Source organism: Onychomys torridus, chromosome 6 (genome assembly GCF_903995425.1).
Source record: "Onychomys torridus chromosome 6, mOncTor1.1, whole genome shotgun sequence".
NCBI classification, from domain to species: domain Eukaryota; kingdom Metazoa; phylum Chordata; class Mammalia; order Rodentia; family Cricetidae; genus Onychomys; species Onychomys torridus.
The window spans coordinates 90,457,602-90,473,431 of NC_050448.1; the positions used below are offsets into that span (position 1 = coordinate 90,457,602).

General features: G+C 35.6%; 1 protein-coding gene across 1 annotated transcript in view; it reads left to right on the plus strand.

Annotated features, from left to right (window-relative positions):
- The first annotated feature begins 1,481 nt into the window (after positions 1-1,481).
- Positions 1,482-15,830, plus strand: part of Olfm3 (olfactomedin 3) — a 224,210-nt gene continuing 209,861 nt past the window's right edge. Inside the window, exon 1 of the mRNA XM_036190647.1 lies at positions 1,482-1,933. Coding sequence (XP_036046540.1) covers positions 1,865-1,933 — 69 coding nt within the window. The 5' untranslated portion in view covers positions 1,482-1,864. The remainder of the gene's footprint in view (positions 1,934-15,830) is intronic.

The following is a 15,830-nucleotide window of genomic DNA, read 5'->3' on the forward strand; positions in this document are numbered from 1 at the left end:
ACTCTTAGATATGAATTACTAAACAAAGAAATTTTTGTCATACCATGTTAATAATAGAATGGAAATAGGTTTTTAAAAGAAGTAAATAAAATAAACTAGCTATAAATATGCTTTAGAAAGTTATCCCAAATGGGTTGAGAATAACTCTGTAGTTTCAAGATAAATATTTTTAATTTTTTATACTAAAAATAATGTGAAATTATAAATATGGTGGTGATTATTGGGTTATAATTAAACCCTAAGCACTTCTAACCCTTTTCTATTATTCTATGGTCTCTTTATATGCCTAATCCCCTCCTTTACAATGAAATTTTCAGACGTAGTTTTCTTTATGTCATCTACATTTTGTAAAAAAAAAAAAAAAGAAAGAAAGAAACAATGTAGCTTTACACAGGCAGACATGAATAGTACCTGGACAAAAAGAGATATTATGATAAGAGACTTTCATGACTATAGCTCGAAACATTTGAATCCTGTATTTTTACATTGAAAAAATAGAGTAGTTTCAGTGAAAATATAGAAGCAAATTTTGAACATGCTATGCATCTGATACCTCAAACAATTTTTCTTGTTTAATGTGAATGTACATATAATCAAAGCCATAGATCTAGTTTGCATATCTTAAATCTTAATAAGTATTTCTTTTTATAAAACAATAAAAGCTGAATTATGGAAGATGTGATTTATGAAGATGGTTTTTCTGGTGGCTGCCAAATCCTCTCCACCTGGTCATCTCACTGAGAACATTTACATTGTTTTAGTTTCAGACAAATAAAACTGTCTGAGTGTAGTCATGTTTTAGGCTGAGTGACGACGCCTTGCTTCTCCTTGCTGACCCCTCACCCAGGACTCAGATCTGGAAAACAAAAACCTTTTCATTAGTTCAAAACTTAGAAATAATTTATTCTGCTATCCCATTGGGTACCCCTCATAAATTTTTTTCTTCAGGTACAAACACAGGTCAAGTTGATAAGGAGACTACATTTCTGGGTATGGATGTGTATATAGGGGAAGATCATTTGAGGGGACTAATGATGTATATCTGTAATAAAACAAAATACAAAGTCATTTTCATTTATTCCTGCAATGTATTTTCAGGCTTACAGAATTCCCCTAAAAAATAAGTGCACACTGCATCACCCAAAGTATTTTGCAATTAAGTATTTGTAAGTGGCCATACTCATCTCTTAATAACCAAATGAATCTGTAATTCTTTAAACATGTATCTTGAATGGAGGGTGGGGGGAAGGACATGGCAGTCTAGTTGAAAACTTTGTTGAAAGCACCAAATTTGAAATCGAGTCCTCTGTCAATGACAGAAGGTTCCAGTGCGGCGCCTGTTTCATAATACTATGTACAGCTGACTCTATCTGCAGCTCAAGTTGCCAGCCACGGCTGAACTGGAGCGTGAGAGTCCTTTGGTTAACAAATTCCCGCAAAACACCCCCACCACCTACAAAACCCCAGGAGCTGTAATGATGTCATATCCGTTGCTCAGGTCTCCACACCTCTTAGCAGTAACTCCCTTTATCTTCTTGGGTCAAAACTTTTGAGGTGGGCTGGATATCTAGCAGAAGGGGAGAAGGGTAGACCAGGGCGCACCAGGTGGAGGCGCTTCAGCACCTCGGCCAGCGCCCGCCGTAGCAGGTCCCAGCTTCTGAGCTCCCGGACTCCCTACTCCTAGAACGCCCCCCAGGGCGGCTGCCGCTGCTGCCGCTGCTGCTACTGCTGCCGCCGCCGCCGCCTCTGCCTCCACTCTGCTCTGACTGGCAGGCAGAAAGTGCAACTGACGTGGGAAAGGTCTCCGCAGTGAGTGGAGTGGCTACATAAAACAGAGTAAAGAGAGGCAAAAACCCACATCACAATGCAGGCGAGGTCCAGCCTTCTCAACCTCCTTCTTCTGTCTTTACTTGCTGGATTAGATCCTTCCAAGGTAGGGGCAATATTTTGACTCGTTTGAAATAAATGTGCAAAATGTAATTACCTGATCGAGAAAGGGGGGGGGGGATATCCAAAACGGAACAGGGGACTGTTCTTTCAGCTACCCTGTGGTGCCTGGTGCATCCACACTGCTTGGAAGATAACAAGGTGAACTACCAGAGGGCTAGCTTTTTAAGGTAGAGTCCTCCTGGTGTGAGGGGGGAGGGACCAGAAGGAAGATAATGTATATATGGGTAGTAGGCAATGCGGTTCTCGGGGGAATTTGGCTTATTCGCTGTCCAGCTGCTTAATTGTTCTCTTCTGAAGTAGGACGGGCCATCCAAAGGAGTTTGCAGCAGAAACAATGCAGTTTATAAGCCTGTGTTAGATGGTGCGCGGTCTCTTTGTTGAAAGCAGGGAAGCTTTTTCCAGCTGATGCTGGTCAATAATACTCCCATCTCAGACGTGTTGCGGTTTGTGTCCAAAACATTGGGGAGGCTGCTTGTAACCCACTACAGAGCAGCAAAGCTGTACTATCTGCACGACCAAAAGACGTGGCAAGAGGGACTTTGTGTTTCTCTCCTTTTACTGAAGAACATTAGGGAACCCCGAGGAAGTTCTGGTGATCTGTGTTAAGACACAGGAAGTGAGAAGCCTCTTAAACTAAGGAGGGCAGTAGAAAGAATGAGTTACGATATAGCTGTGGAACTCTGTAAATTATCCAGCAATCAAAGTGAACGCTCTGCTCATCTGGTACAAAGCAGGGAGCGATGGAAAAATATTCCCAGCGATGTGTGAGGAAAGCCTTGATAATAAAGGGTGGTCATTTCCGAGAGGCAAACATTCTAAGAAATGCATAGTTCTCCAGAGTAAGACATAAGGAGACTAAGAGAGCAAGGGATGGTATTCCTTTATTATTTTCTTTACTTAGCTGGTGGACAGTACCGTGACATGATTGGGAAAATGATGCCATATTATAAATGCCATTCAGTGCTGTGTTTTGAATCTTGTAAAGTTATTTTATGGGTTGACATTGTCTGTGAAACTGAAGAAAACAATCGAACATAACTAAGATGTAACCTACTACAATCTATCCCTGTGGTTGTGATATCTCAAAGCCTACCCTAGTACATGGTGTAAAATTATAATGGTATAATAATACTGTAGTGTTTTCATGTTTAGAGAGATCTGAAGAAAATCAAACAATTTCATTCTAAACCTATAGTTGTCCTGACACTGACATTCTGAAAGCTTCAAACAACATGTGAGGGCCATCTTAATAAGCTTAATGGCACACTGTGCTTACTATGGTATAGTTGTAAAGAATTTTACACCAGATTAAACATCGCCACTTTGTTTATATGTTTTTTTAAATTTTTCCCTTTATGTTCCTGCACCTGTAATAACATATTCCATTCCCACTTTCAAGTGATACTGGCTAAAACTTGTGACTACATTTTCTCATCTATATAATTTTGAATGTCTTGTAAAAGAATACTTTCAAAAATACAATTAGTAAGTTGGCTATGGCTTTCCTTGAGAATTTGAGAATTTGGAAGTGCAGATTCTATTGACTGCTGTATGATCGACTGAATGTCAATTTGATCTTTGGGTTTTTAAAAATGATATTTCTGATTATTCTGTGGTTTAAAACTTTCCAATTAGGCCAGTTCAAACTCTGAATGGTTGGTATCACTGAGTTGAGAAATCCAGGGGAACAAAGAGGTCCATTAACTTTTCAAACTATTCTCAGTTTCTAGATGTTTCAAGATAGCATTCAAAGACCTCATCATGATATTTTGCTTTATATTTACATGAAATAACAGAATATTAAAAACTTTATACTAAGTAATTTAATTTATAGATATTTTGGATTTTTAGACAAAATATCACTTTTATGGGAGTGAATAGGGCCTAATTTTATGTTTACCAAACTATTTTTGCTTGCCATGCTTTATCCAACAAAACATTTCAAACAGCAGCCCTGTGCTCTCAAAATAATTGTCAATAAGCCTATGAAGTAAACATTTTCTCCACTTTAATTTAGTTCTGTTCTAGTTAAAAGTTTAGATTTTTAAAAATCAGAATTTTGAAATGTTGTATTTGATGACATTAAAATTAAAATTTCAACAATATAGTACTTCAGATGACAGTCTGGGGACACACAAACATTTCTTAAGAAATGTCACTGAAATAGAAACTCTAACGAGCTTCTGCTCACATGTGAACATGTTAGGATACTAGGCCAGCATAAATTTCAAAAAGCAGTTTACTATCTTTGATGATCTACATCTTATACTATACGTTTACTATAAATATAATCACGTATGGATACAGAAAAATGGCAAAGGGGAAGATCTCTTGAAATTTGAAGATATTTTAAGGTGTAAGATTCTACCCACATCAGATATGACTATTTTAAATCTCTGTTTTCTTATTTAATTTTCTTAAAAAGATGATAATTTACTATCACTACTACCAAATTCCATCTTACAAAAGACTATATACTGCTTGCATCTGTGGATTCCTCTCCTCTGCCATGATTGGGGTTTACCTGTCTGAATGATAGTTTATAAAGTACCTAGATATCCCCATATTATGGCAAATTACTTGGAAACAAATTTCATTACAATATTAAAATGTTGAAACATCTATGTTCCTAGAATGAACTCCACTTTCAGCATATACTCAATTTCTTCCTTCTCATTTAACAAATTACAAAATTAGAAAGACTAGTATTTCCTTGCCAAAGGAAAGCAATTCACCTCTAATTAATTATTTGTAATTTCATATAGAAATATTGATTTTTTTTCTTAGTAAATTTATTTGAATTGTGTTTTCTTAATTAAAGTCTAATTAACAAGCTCCCAGATCCTTTTAGAAAAAAAAAAACTCATAAACCTATGACAATTCCTATTTTAAGAGATGCCAATCAATTTCATTGTGATGAAATTTCTAAATTATATGAAGTATGCCACAAAATTAGCAAACTGTTAAAACTGAGACCTGTACAAATTGATTTAATTTTCAGTTTCATAGACAGAGCAGCGTATCTGAGTAGGAAATTCCTGACAGTAGCTGCTAGATGGCATCTCTGTGCTTTTAAACTGAAGGCATTGAGTTTAGTGATGACCTTGCTAGGAGAGTGGGCTTCTTTAGTCTTTTACAAAAAAAAAAAAAAAAAAAAAAAAAAAAAAAAAAAAAAACTAAACAGATCATTATTTGAGCATTGTAACAAAACACAATCCCCATGAATCAGAATCATGGAGTGTTCTCCTCCTCAGTGCTGAACCATGAAGATGGGAGGTTGTAAATATGTCAGTGTAGGCTTCAAGCAGAGCATTTATGCTGAAGCCCCACTTGAGGATCAGTCCAAGAGAGGTGACGTGGACATATCTACACATTGCTGTAACTGCTAGGCTTTTAAGGAAGCAATAGCTATAGTATAAATATTTTTCCAAATGTCTTACTAAGGGGAAACTGCTTGAATTGAAGAAGGACACTATTTTCCCATCTCATACAATAATGTTTTAAACCTAGCACCAAGCACCATGAAGCTAGCTCACATGGCAGACACAAACTGTAACTGTGATTCAGCAATAATCTCCAGCTCCAACCTTTTTGTTCTAGCCAAGGCAACATAGCCAGAACTCTTGCCCTAAATGAGAAAATTGTGAGAAAGCAATTTGAGTGTGATGGGAACTAAGGGAATTTCAATAGTTGTATTGCTAAATGTCCAATAAAAAGGATCTCCCTGAATTAGAACATAACACAGATTAATGGTAATTGACAACACTATATAGTTACATACTAGAAACCCTGGTATAATAAATATCTAGGGTTCAATGTAGCCCATCTATATTTTGAAAAAAAAAAAAAAAAAAACTTCCCAGTCCCACTTTATCTAAGTCTTCTATAACCTAACTGAACTTTTACTTTGGAAAAGCAAATATCATTTCTTATTCTTCTTTCAGGGAAATTGAAAAGGTTAAAATGGCACTGATTTTCTTCAAAAAAATTATTGTCTGTTTCTTTGCAACTGATTCTTGTGTGATCACCACTAACAGAAGAAAACACTTGGGTCCATCATTTCTATACCTGTCTTTTTTCTTGATCATATATGTCTCCTCTCATGATACTATGAGAAAACATGATACCAGGGCCTCTAATATGAAACCATTAGTCTAGACAATCTTATGTGTATACATATGTATATAGTATGTACATGTGTACATGCATGTTTGTATGAGTATAGGCAGATTCACACAGGATATATGTACAAGTGTATGTGTGGCTGCACCTGTGTGGAGGTCAGAGGTTAATGTACAACATCGTCCTTGACCATGCTTCACTTTATTTACTTAGGCAATGCTTCTCAATGAATCCCGAGCTTGCTGATTTGACTACTCTAGCTAGCCAGCTTTCCCAAGAGATTCCCTGTGCCTACGTCTAGAATGTCCTGAGATTATTGACACCCAGGTCCACCACATGAAAATCAGGACTCTGAGTCTGATTCCTACATAGTAGATGCTTTATGAACTTAGCCATCTTCCTAGCTTGAAATTCTCAAAATGTCTTTGTTGCACTGTAGAATTACTTTCTCATTCTACAATAATATTTGACACTTCATCAAAATTTGATAAATTTCCTTATAGGGTATCTGTAGTGAGATCACAAAAGAGGAAGGCCTGAGGATGAACCTCTAAAACAAGAGCAGGCTGTTTGTAAACTTGTGTTGGAATTCAGGGTCTCCTATTGGTTGATCTCTACACCACAGTCCTGTTATCCTACCCCTCCTAAGTGAGACATGGTTTCAGACTTCTTGCTAGTCACCCATCAAACCTGATAAGATCATTTACCTGTGTACTGATGCTGAAGACCAACACTTCCTACCTCAAGCAAAAAATGTATTATTTATTGAAACATTCCCTTTGAAAAGCAAAACGAAAAGTTATTTTCTCTCTAAAAATATTTCTTCTCACTGAAGAGATGTGGGAAGTATGTGAGAAGGCTCCATATCAAAGCACATAGTCTGTGGCAAACTCTTCCCGAGCTATAACACATCTAAAATTTTTCTAAAGTCTGGAAATTATTAGAAAAAAAATTTTTGTAATAAGAAAATATGCTAAGAAATTGGATAAAATTGCACACTATATAATAAGGGATGGCACCTGACTTACTTAAGTGTTAATTAACCAAATTTTTACCTAAAGCAATCAAAATGTAATCGGCAGTAGTGAAGCCAAGTAAAGAGTTACAAAAATCAAACTGCTGTCTTGGTAGTTGAGGTAAGGTCATTGAGATGATCTGTGAATTTGCATATATGCAAAACAACTTCCTGTTAGTCTTAAAGTGCTCTGTAATGGCAAAGGATTTGTAAACACCCTTGTTTAAAATACACTGTTGAGATGTGGTCCCTGAAGAAATCCTTTACAAAAGTTGGACTTCAATCAACTCAGTGTATGACATTTGTCAGGTAAAACCTTGGAGACTGCCTTTTTGATATAAAGTTAACACTATGGTGGCAATATTTATTAATTAATTTATTTCTTACTTGTGGTACAATACATTAAAATTAAAACATTCATAAAATAATTTTTATTTTAAAGTATATTTTTTAGGAGCTGGAGAGGTGACTTAGTAAGAATACTTACTGTGCAAATGTGAGGACCCAATTTTAATCTTCAGAATCCGCATCAGAGTCCAACATAGCTGTACATGCCTGGAAATCCAGCTATGGATGGATACAGTCAGACCCCATGTTGGCAGGCCAACTCAAGCAGCCTAGTCAAGACAGTGAAAGCTTTTGGGTTAATTGTGAGGACCTGTCTCAATGTAATTAGTCAGAAGTAGTCTGGACTCTACATGGGCACATGTGGCAGAGCACACACACACACACACACACACACACACACACACACACACACTTACTACACAGACACACAATATGTAGCTTTAAAAATACATTTCTAATCTAGTATAAAATCAGAGAAAGAATATGAAAACATAAGAATTGTCTTTTAATTCCTCACCATTAAACTTGCCCGTAGTCAAATTAACTGGGCTATTGCTCATACCTATATACTTATGTCATGGCAATGGGACTTACAGAATAACTAATAACATTAATATATATGAAGATAAATTAAACTGTAATATTACATGCAAATATCATAATTCTCCCAAGGGGCCTTTAATCAAACCTATAGCCCTTGTGTCTCAAAAACTAGACTCAGAATCATACAGATTACCTCTCATACCCCTCTATCCTTGCTGTTGTTACCTTTTCTCAACTTTCAGAAATGTTAAATCTGTAAATAGTTCCTCATAGCCAGACTACAGCGTTTGAGGAAATTCCAGCTGAAATTCATCACACATTATATTTATGCCCAACAGGTCACTCCTCATGATTTTTAGACGAAAAGTGAAATACAAATGGTGTCTTAATTTGAAAAACAAATCAAAATATTTAGATTAGTTGTGGACATCTCATAGAGAAACAGGATATACAAATACAAAATCTAACCTATAGGTTGACACTGCTTTGTGCCCAGTGTGCAAATTATAGGCTTGTGTGACTATGCACCTCATGGAACCAATAAAGTAGTTAAAATTCTGGGACAGTCCAATGTGCTATTAAAGAAAGGAGGTGAGGAAAGTTTTTCACACTTACTGAATTTCAAAATGTTCAAGGCAAGAAGGTCATGGAGAAAGGATCACATTAAAAAGAGAGTTGTTTTTTTTTCCTGTGTTTCTTCATTTGTACCTGTATTCCTGCATTCTTTTATAGAGATTTCTAGAAAGTTCTTGGCATCACCTTGCCTCTCGGTTTCTATAATATCATGTCTATGGGTGTTGTTCATCAAATAATAAATTCACCAGAGGAATTTGACTCCATTCCTTTCCTCTAGCCCAACTTACATAAATTATATGAAGAACAACAAATACGTGAAAGCAACTGAATAACATGGCTGATAGAATCTGCTCATGAACAACAAGTATTAAAAAGAAAATATTAGGTCAAATTTCTTGTGCAATATATTATAATGATGTTTACATGACCTCAGCTTCTTATTATAGAATGCTGCAGACACAGGACTATCATAAATCCAGATCTCTATAAAGCATGATGTAATTTTAACAGAATTAACAATAATTTCCAAAACTGTTGTTGAAATATTTCTAAGAAGTTTTGTTGCTAAGCATGGTGGAACACATATGTAGCTCCCAGCACTCAGGAGGATGGCAAATGAGTATCTTGAGGTCTACACTAGCCTGGTACTATGTAGGCAGGTCCTGTCCCAAACAACTTCAATTCACCTGGCACAACAATACAATGAAGTATTTCTTGAGAACATTTGTCTCTCTTTTCCTCAAAGGGTGTTGCAATGGGTGTAAGCCAGGCTTTCTGTCACTATCCACCCAACCCTTCAGGAGAATACAAATAAGTTCAGTGAAGAATCTGCAAATGCTGTGGGACTCATGGGTCTGCCCCTCTCCAGAAAGTACTTTCCTCTTTGCCCATATGTCAAGATTTTATCTAAGTTTAATATGCATCTCAAATATCACATTTTCCATAAAGTCCTGTGTGGTATTCCTTGCACTTCAAAAAGAAGTAATCCCAATAATGCAACATTAAAAACATGCTTTATCTCTCTCTGTGTGTCTGTGGCCATGGACACATCTATCACAAAATCAGAGCCAGTGAATGAGAGTAGGAATGGATCGCTTTCCCCTCCCAAATTTACACAACAATTTCTAATGAGCCTTTTAAAAATATTCATGCAGCATGTATTACTGTTTTCTCTTATGATTGTATCTCCTCTGTTAAATCATAAGATGTTTGTCATATTATGTATTTTCTACTGTGTGTGTGAGTGTATTGTGTGATGTGATGTATGTGAGTGTATGTGTTTATGGGTGTGTGTGTGTGTGTGTGTGTGTGTGTACTTGTGCACAGACTAGAAATCTGCTTGGTGTTTTCTTCAATCACTATCCACCTTATTTTTTTGAGACAGATGTCTCATAGTAGCTGAATCTCTCTCATTTGACTGGACTAGACTGTCTGACAGACATAATCCAGGGGTCTGTCTCCCCTGCACTACCATGCCCTACATTTTAGTGTGAGTTCAGGTGATGTTACTCTAGTCCTTTCTTAAACCTCTATGGCAAACACTTCAAGGACTAAGCCAAAACCATCCTCTAAATCCTTCTCATATAAATCCTAAAGGCAGCCTCTGTGCTCTATGTCTTAGCCACTCATTTATCTTCTCCTATCTAATAAGAATCTCACCTCTTTACTCATATATTCAGTATTTTTTGAATGAATAAACAAATACACTAATTGAGGAATTCAGAACATGATTCAAGAATGGAGTAATTAAGTGAGGAAAATTCTGAGTGCTTATGAGAAAACTGTAAGCAAAGAAGACCCGAGTCTTGTAAGCTTCAGTTTCTTCAAAAACACAGAACTGTTCTTGTAATGTATTTCTGTGCCCCAGCCAGGTGTAGAGGGTAGAAGTGAGTTTACATCAGATTATTCATTACAGCTGGTTATTGTTGTTTAAATTCTTTTATGCAAAAATGTGTTTTTGCTATGTGCATCTTACCCTTGTGATTGTATACTTTATGCATGTGACTCCTTTTAACCCTCAGATTACATATTGATTCTATGAATACATCTGGCTGTTGAATGGGACTTTCATCCTCACCATTTAGGGGCTGCATTTTTTTTCCAGGTCTGACCACCTCTAGAGCAGTAAACAAAGGAATACCTAAATATTTTGAAATTCTGTTTTAAACAATATGTAGCTGTGCTTCTGTTTTAATCAGTTTTACCATTAGATAAGATATTAAGGATGGGAAAAGACTGATTTTAGGAATATTATTTTAAAGGCTTATAAATTTTGTATCAGCTTTTCTTGACTGATGCTGAAAAACATCTCTAAAGTTTTTACCAATCTTTACTCTGACCTCAATACCTCAGCACAGGATCCCTGGGATGAAGCACACTGTATGATCTTGTGACTGTCTTCTGTGTTTCGTGCACCTTAGTGTCAACGTTCACATATCTACTTATTCCTTGTTTGGTTTTCTTGTTTCAAATGTGTCCTTTTTATTTACTTAGGTTTCTAATTTGAAATATTTTACATCTAAAAAATGTAGTTTTGTGTGTATGTGTGTGTGTATATGTGTGTTTCTCATGGCTGTTCTTAGCTTTTGTTTGTCTTATATGTTTGTCATAATGTCTTAGCTTTGTTTGATAAGTCAGCACATCACTTATTGCTTCAGAAGTCTAGTCTGTTGAAAGTCTAGTCTGTTGAAACTCTATGCTCCTACAATGTAGTACCTACATGATACCATGTAATGTAAGACAAGTCTTCTCTGATCTTGCTATTTGAAGGTAGCACCACTCTAAAGCAAAATAACTAATGATTAAATAAGTAGGTACAGTAATGTGTATATGAATTATAACTTGCTGATATCAGATAATATAAGCTTTCTCATTGTCTATGTAGGTTAAAATGCCCTAAAAGATATACCAGTAATAAAGTTGTTTAAACATCACTAATAAACAACAAGCTATCTAGACAAAACCAAAGGAGGGCATGAATTGAACAGAAAATCCTTTTAATTTTTCCAACTAAGATGATGATGATTAAGAAGCATTATCCCAGGGTGATCTAAATAGCATTACTAGAGGGAGCAATTCCAGATGGCAGGATTTCTTCAAATAGAGAGTCAATATTCAAAATGTTGATGCACTCACTGGTAACAAAATGCCACCAGTGAAATATTGCCTTACAGAAAATATGATTGCTTCTGGAAATGATCTACCTCTATTGATGTATAGGGAATTTCATATCTGGAATTAGTAGCAGCAGTTAGTATTTTCATACCTAATATGTTTCATGACATACTAACTACATCTTAGTATGTATCACTGCAGTTCAAAACAAACTGCAGCACTACCTGGCTCAAAACTCACTAAAGATTCTAATTAGATTATACACAGTGTTACAGATACTTAGTAGTTGAATGATAGACAAAGGTAGAAAGGTGACTCTAGTTTGGTTATCCATTGTACCACTCAGAGTTAAGCATGAAGGAATGTACATAGTTACAAAGCTCATCTCAAATATAGAGCTCTTAATATACTGATACAAAACTGGACAGAAAATAGCTGAAGATAAAGCATTGAGTGAATGAAAGAAGTCCGTTATTTATTCATGGTGTCTTTTATTGGTGAAAAAGACACATTTCCTGTCAGTAAAAGTAAGAAAAGGCTACAGGTCTAAATATTTGACCTAAAATGAAAACTAAAACTTTAAGAAATACTGCAATTATAAACCAATTTATGTACAACAGAGAAATAAGAACAATAGAATTAAATACAAAAGAAATAGGAGGTACTTGCTATAATATTTGATGCCTATAATCCCAGCACTTGGAATATTGTAGCAGGAGAATTGCTATGAGATTAATGCCTGCCTGAGTTACAGAGTGACTTCCATCCTGGTCAACAGTGGAGATACAATGAAGAAAATCTAAAGTGGGAGAAAGGGAAAAGATGATTTTAGGGTAGGTGTTTGTTCACATTTAGTGATCACTTGATGGCCTGAGACCCTTACAAGTGTATATAAATACAAACACCCCAATGAAATCTACTTCCTTATACAAACACTCTATATTCACATATTATAGTCACTAATCTGAGACATGGCTATGTCTCACTTCCTGTAAATATTCAACTTGGTAGGAAAGTTTCCATAGTTCAACTAGCCTTTAATATTTCCTAGTAAGAAGAAATAGAAGGCAGAATAAAATAAATTCATTCTTAAGGACTTTTTCTCTTCCTTATTTGCATCTTGATTGGCAAAGAATGAAGCAATAAAAACTGAATTACGTCTTGCCCATTTGTACACAATGATATTGGTAAAGACACATTTTGTCCTCTCTCAAGAGGTTCAATCAAATCATTATTAATTTAGCATATAAAAAAGGTAATGTAAGAGAGCAACCATATCAAATCAAAGAATTGCATACATTAATAGGATACAGGAAAGTTTATAGTGGAGCAGATCAATGTGAAATTAATAATGAGGAAAGCTGGGACCTAAAACCACCTCTGGGAATGTCTAAGGAAGTTTGTTTTAGGCAGCCTATGAAAGTCTTACTGGTTCAGTTTTCTGCAGAACTAAATGTGCATATTCAATAATAAAATACTGTCTTTAATAAACTAATAAACATTATCTCTCAATATGCAGCAGTTCATCATAATTCCACTCTCCTTTGGCTCCAACTTCTATTATTTAAATTAAAACTAAAAATAAAGTCTTTCCTATATTTGCAAAAGTCATAATTAATCTATTACAAAATCTTCAAAGGTTTTCTATATATGTGCACTTATATACAAAAAAAATAATAACAAATGAGACCTCAAACTATGTTACATGTTTGACTTCTATTCTGTCTTTCCCTTTCATCGCCTTTGAAAATTCAATCAGAAGATGAATGAATAAGCGTCATAATGTTTCTACTGCCTTCATCCACCAAGTGAAATCAAATGACTCATTTGATAAAGAGACACGGAGATCCCATCTATTTCAATTCTGTATTCAAAAAAGTTTCTGATAAAGGTTCTTACCACATAAGCCTCAATACTTGAGTTTGAAACTCAAGTGTTCACAGTGGAAGGAAAGATCCAACTCCTAAAAACTTTCCTCTGATTTCCACATGTGTGTATACTTACACATCTAAAGGCTCATAAATAAAGTACAATAATAATATAAAAAACAGGATCCTCTCATGTCAAATAGTCACCCTCTTTCTGTCTGTTTTACATATTAGGAAATGAGAGGGTATCCAAGACATCAAATTTACTTATAGTCAAATATAAATAGAAAATTCATATCATTTTTATTGCTGATATTCACATGATTATATGGCCATGCACTGGAACATGGTCAATCTATTAAGGAGCACATCTGCAGAGAAAAGTAACTTTCTCTCCCCAAAAGCTATCAACTGTCAATCACTCTTCTGCTGGGGGCATTCAGGAGATTCCCCCCTCCCATGGTATAATGTTGACTGGTTTGATCATATGCTTGTCTTGTACAGACAATCACAACTTTTGTGTACTCACAAGGGCAGCAAGCAGTCTTCCAACAGGTCCTCAGGATAGTTTGACCTGGTACTTCCTAATTTCTGGTTCATACAGTCTTTGATGTTCCATTAAGTTTATAGCAATTTGTTAGATTCATATGGCAAAATAACATATTTATGTATGCATATTGGTAATAATTAGTGACAATATTAGCAATTTTTTCAGTAAGAGGTTTTTTTTTTTTTTTTTTTTACTATATGAAATCAGCATCAAGACAATAAACTAGTAAAGAGGTATCATTTGTATGGAGTCACAGTTTTGGCAGCTGATCCCACCCCTCTTGGCCTTGTGTTGAGGCATTATATCATAGTAAAGAGCGTTAGATAAGCCAAAGGTGCTCACCTCATGGGTGTGGCATGAAAAAGAAATAGAAGCCATACAATTTCTTTTGCAAATATTCAGTAAACTAAAGTCTTTCACCAGGTTCTATTTCAAAAAGTTTCTGCCACCCCTCAGAGTATTACACTGTGAGAACAAGTCTTCAATACCTGTACATTCATAGGCTTTCCCTATAGAGGAAAAAAAAATCAATCCATAAAAACAAAATGTAACAGCAAAGTAACTAACTCTATGGCACAGATTTAATATCAAGATTTAAGAAACTATAGAAACCATAATAGCTTAAAACTTTTAAGCAAGATAAACAATACAGAAATGAAGCAAATGCTTCTTAACAAACACATTAATAATAATACACATAAAACTAATTGGATTTCATTGTAAGTTATTTTCTCCGTAATTGATTGTATAACCTATTAAATGTGCATTTTTGCTGTTATGTCTGCCCATGGAGTTTCAGCTGTAATAATTGAGTCATTATGGGCCAAAAAAATGCCCCAAAGGATAAAGGTGCTTCATATCAAGCCTGACAACCTGAGTTTCTTCCTCAAAAGCTAGGACATGGCAGGAGATTGATGGATGATGTCTATTATTTATAATTTTATTATGTTACAGTTAAAACTTTCCTTTTTAATTAAACAGAAAAGGGGAAATGCTGTGGGATAATGTTTTTGTACACTGGTTTAATAAGACCCTGATTGGCCAGTAGCCAGACAGGAAGTATACACAGGGTAAGCAGATGAGGAGAATTCTGGGAAGAGGAAGGACTGAGTGAGGAGTTGTCAGCCAGACACAGAGGAAGCAAGATGTAAAAGCAGAACTGAAAAAAGGTACCAAGCCACATGGCTAAACATAAATAAGAATTATGTTTTATTTTAACTGTAATCAGTAATAAGCCTGAGCTAATGGCCATACAGTTTGTAAATAATACAAGCCTCTCTGTGTTTACTTAGGTCTGAGTGGCTGTGAGACTGTCAGGTGAGAGAGATTTGTCCTGACTGTAGGTCAGATGGGACACAGGAAAACTTCTGGCTACAGGAGATCACTAATTCCTGCAAATTGCCCTCTGTCTTACATATACTCATACTGTGGTATGTGCTTCCATAAACACATATGCACAGACACACACACACACACACACACACACTAAATGCAATTAAAAAAAAAACAACTGAGTAGGTGGCATTTAATTTTTGTTGTTGTTGATAAAGAACTTTTCAAAACAACTGGTGACAAATGCTATACACCAGTTTTCTCATCTATTTTCAATGGACGTGAAAGTGAAGAGACAACCTATGACTCAGTACCAGAATGGTGATGACTTCTTAGTCTTCCACTCATGAGTCAAAATCTGATGAAACAAAAGCGATGACAAGTCTTGAAAGCCATTTGTTTAGGGAAAAAA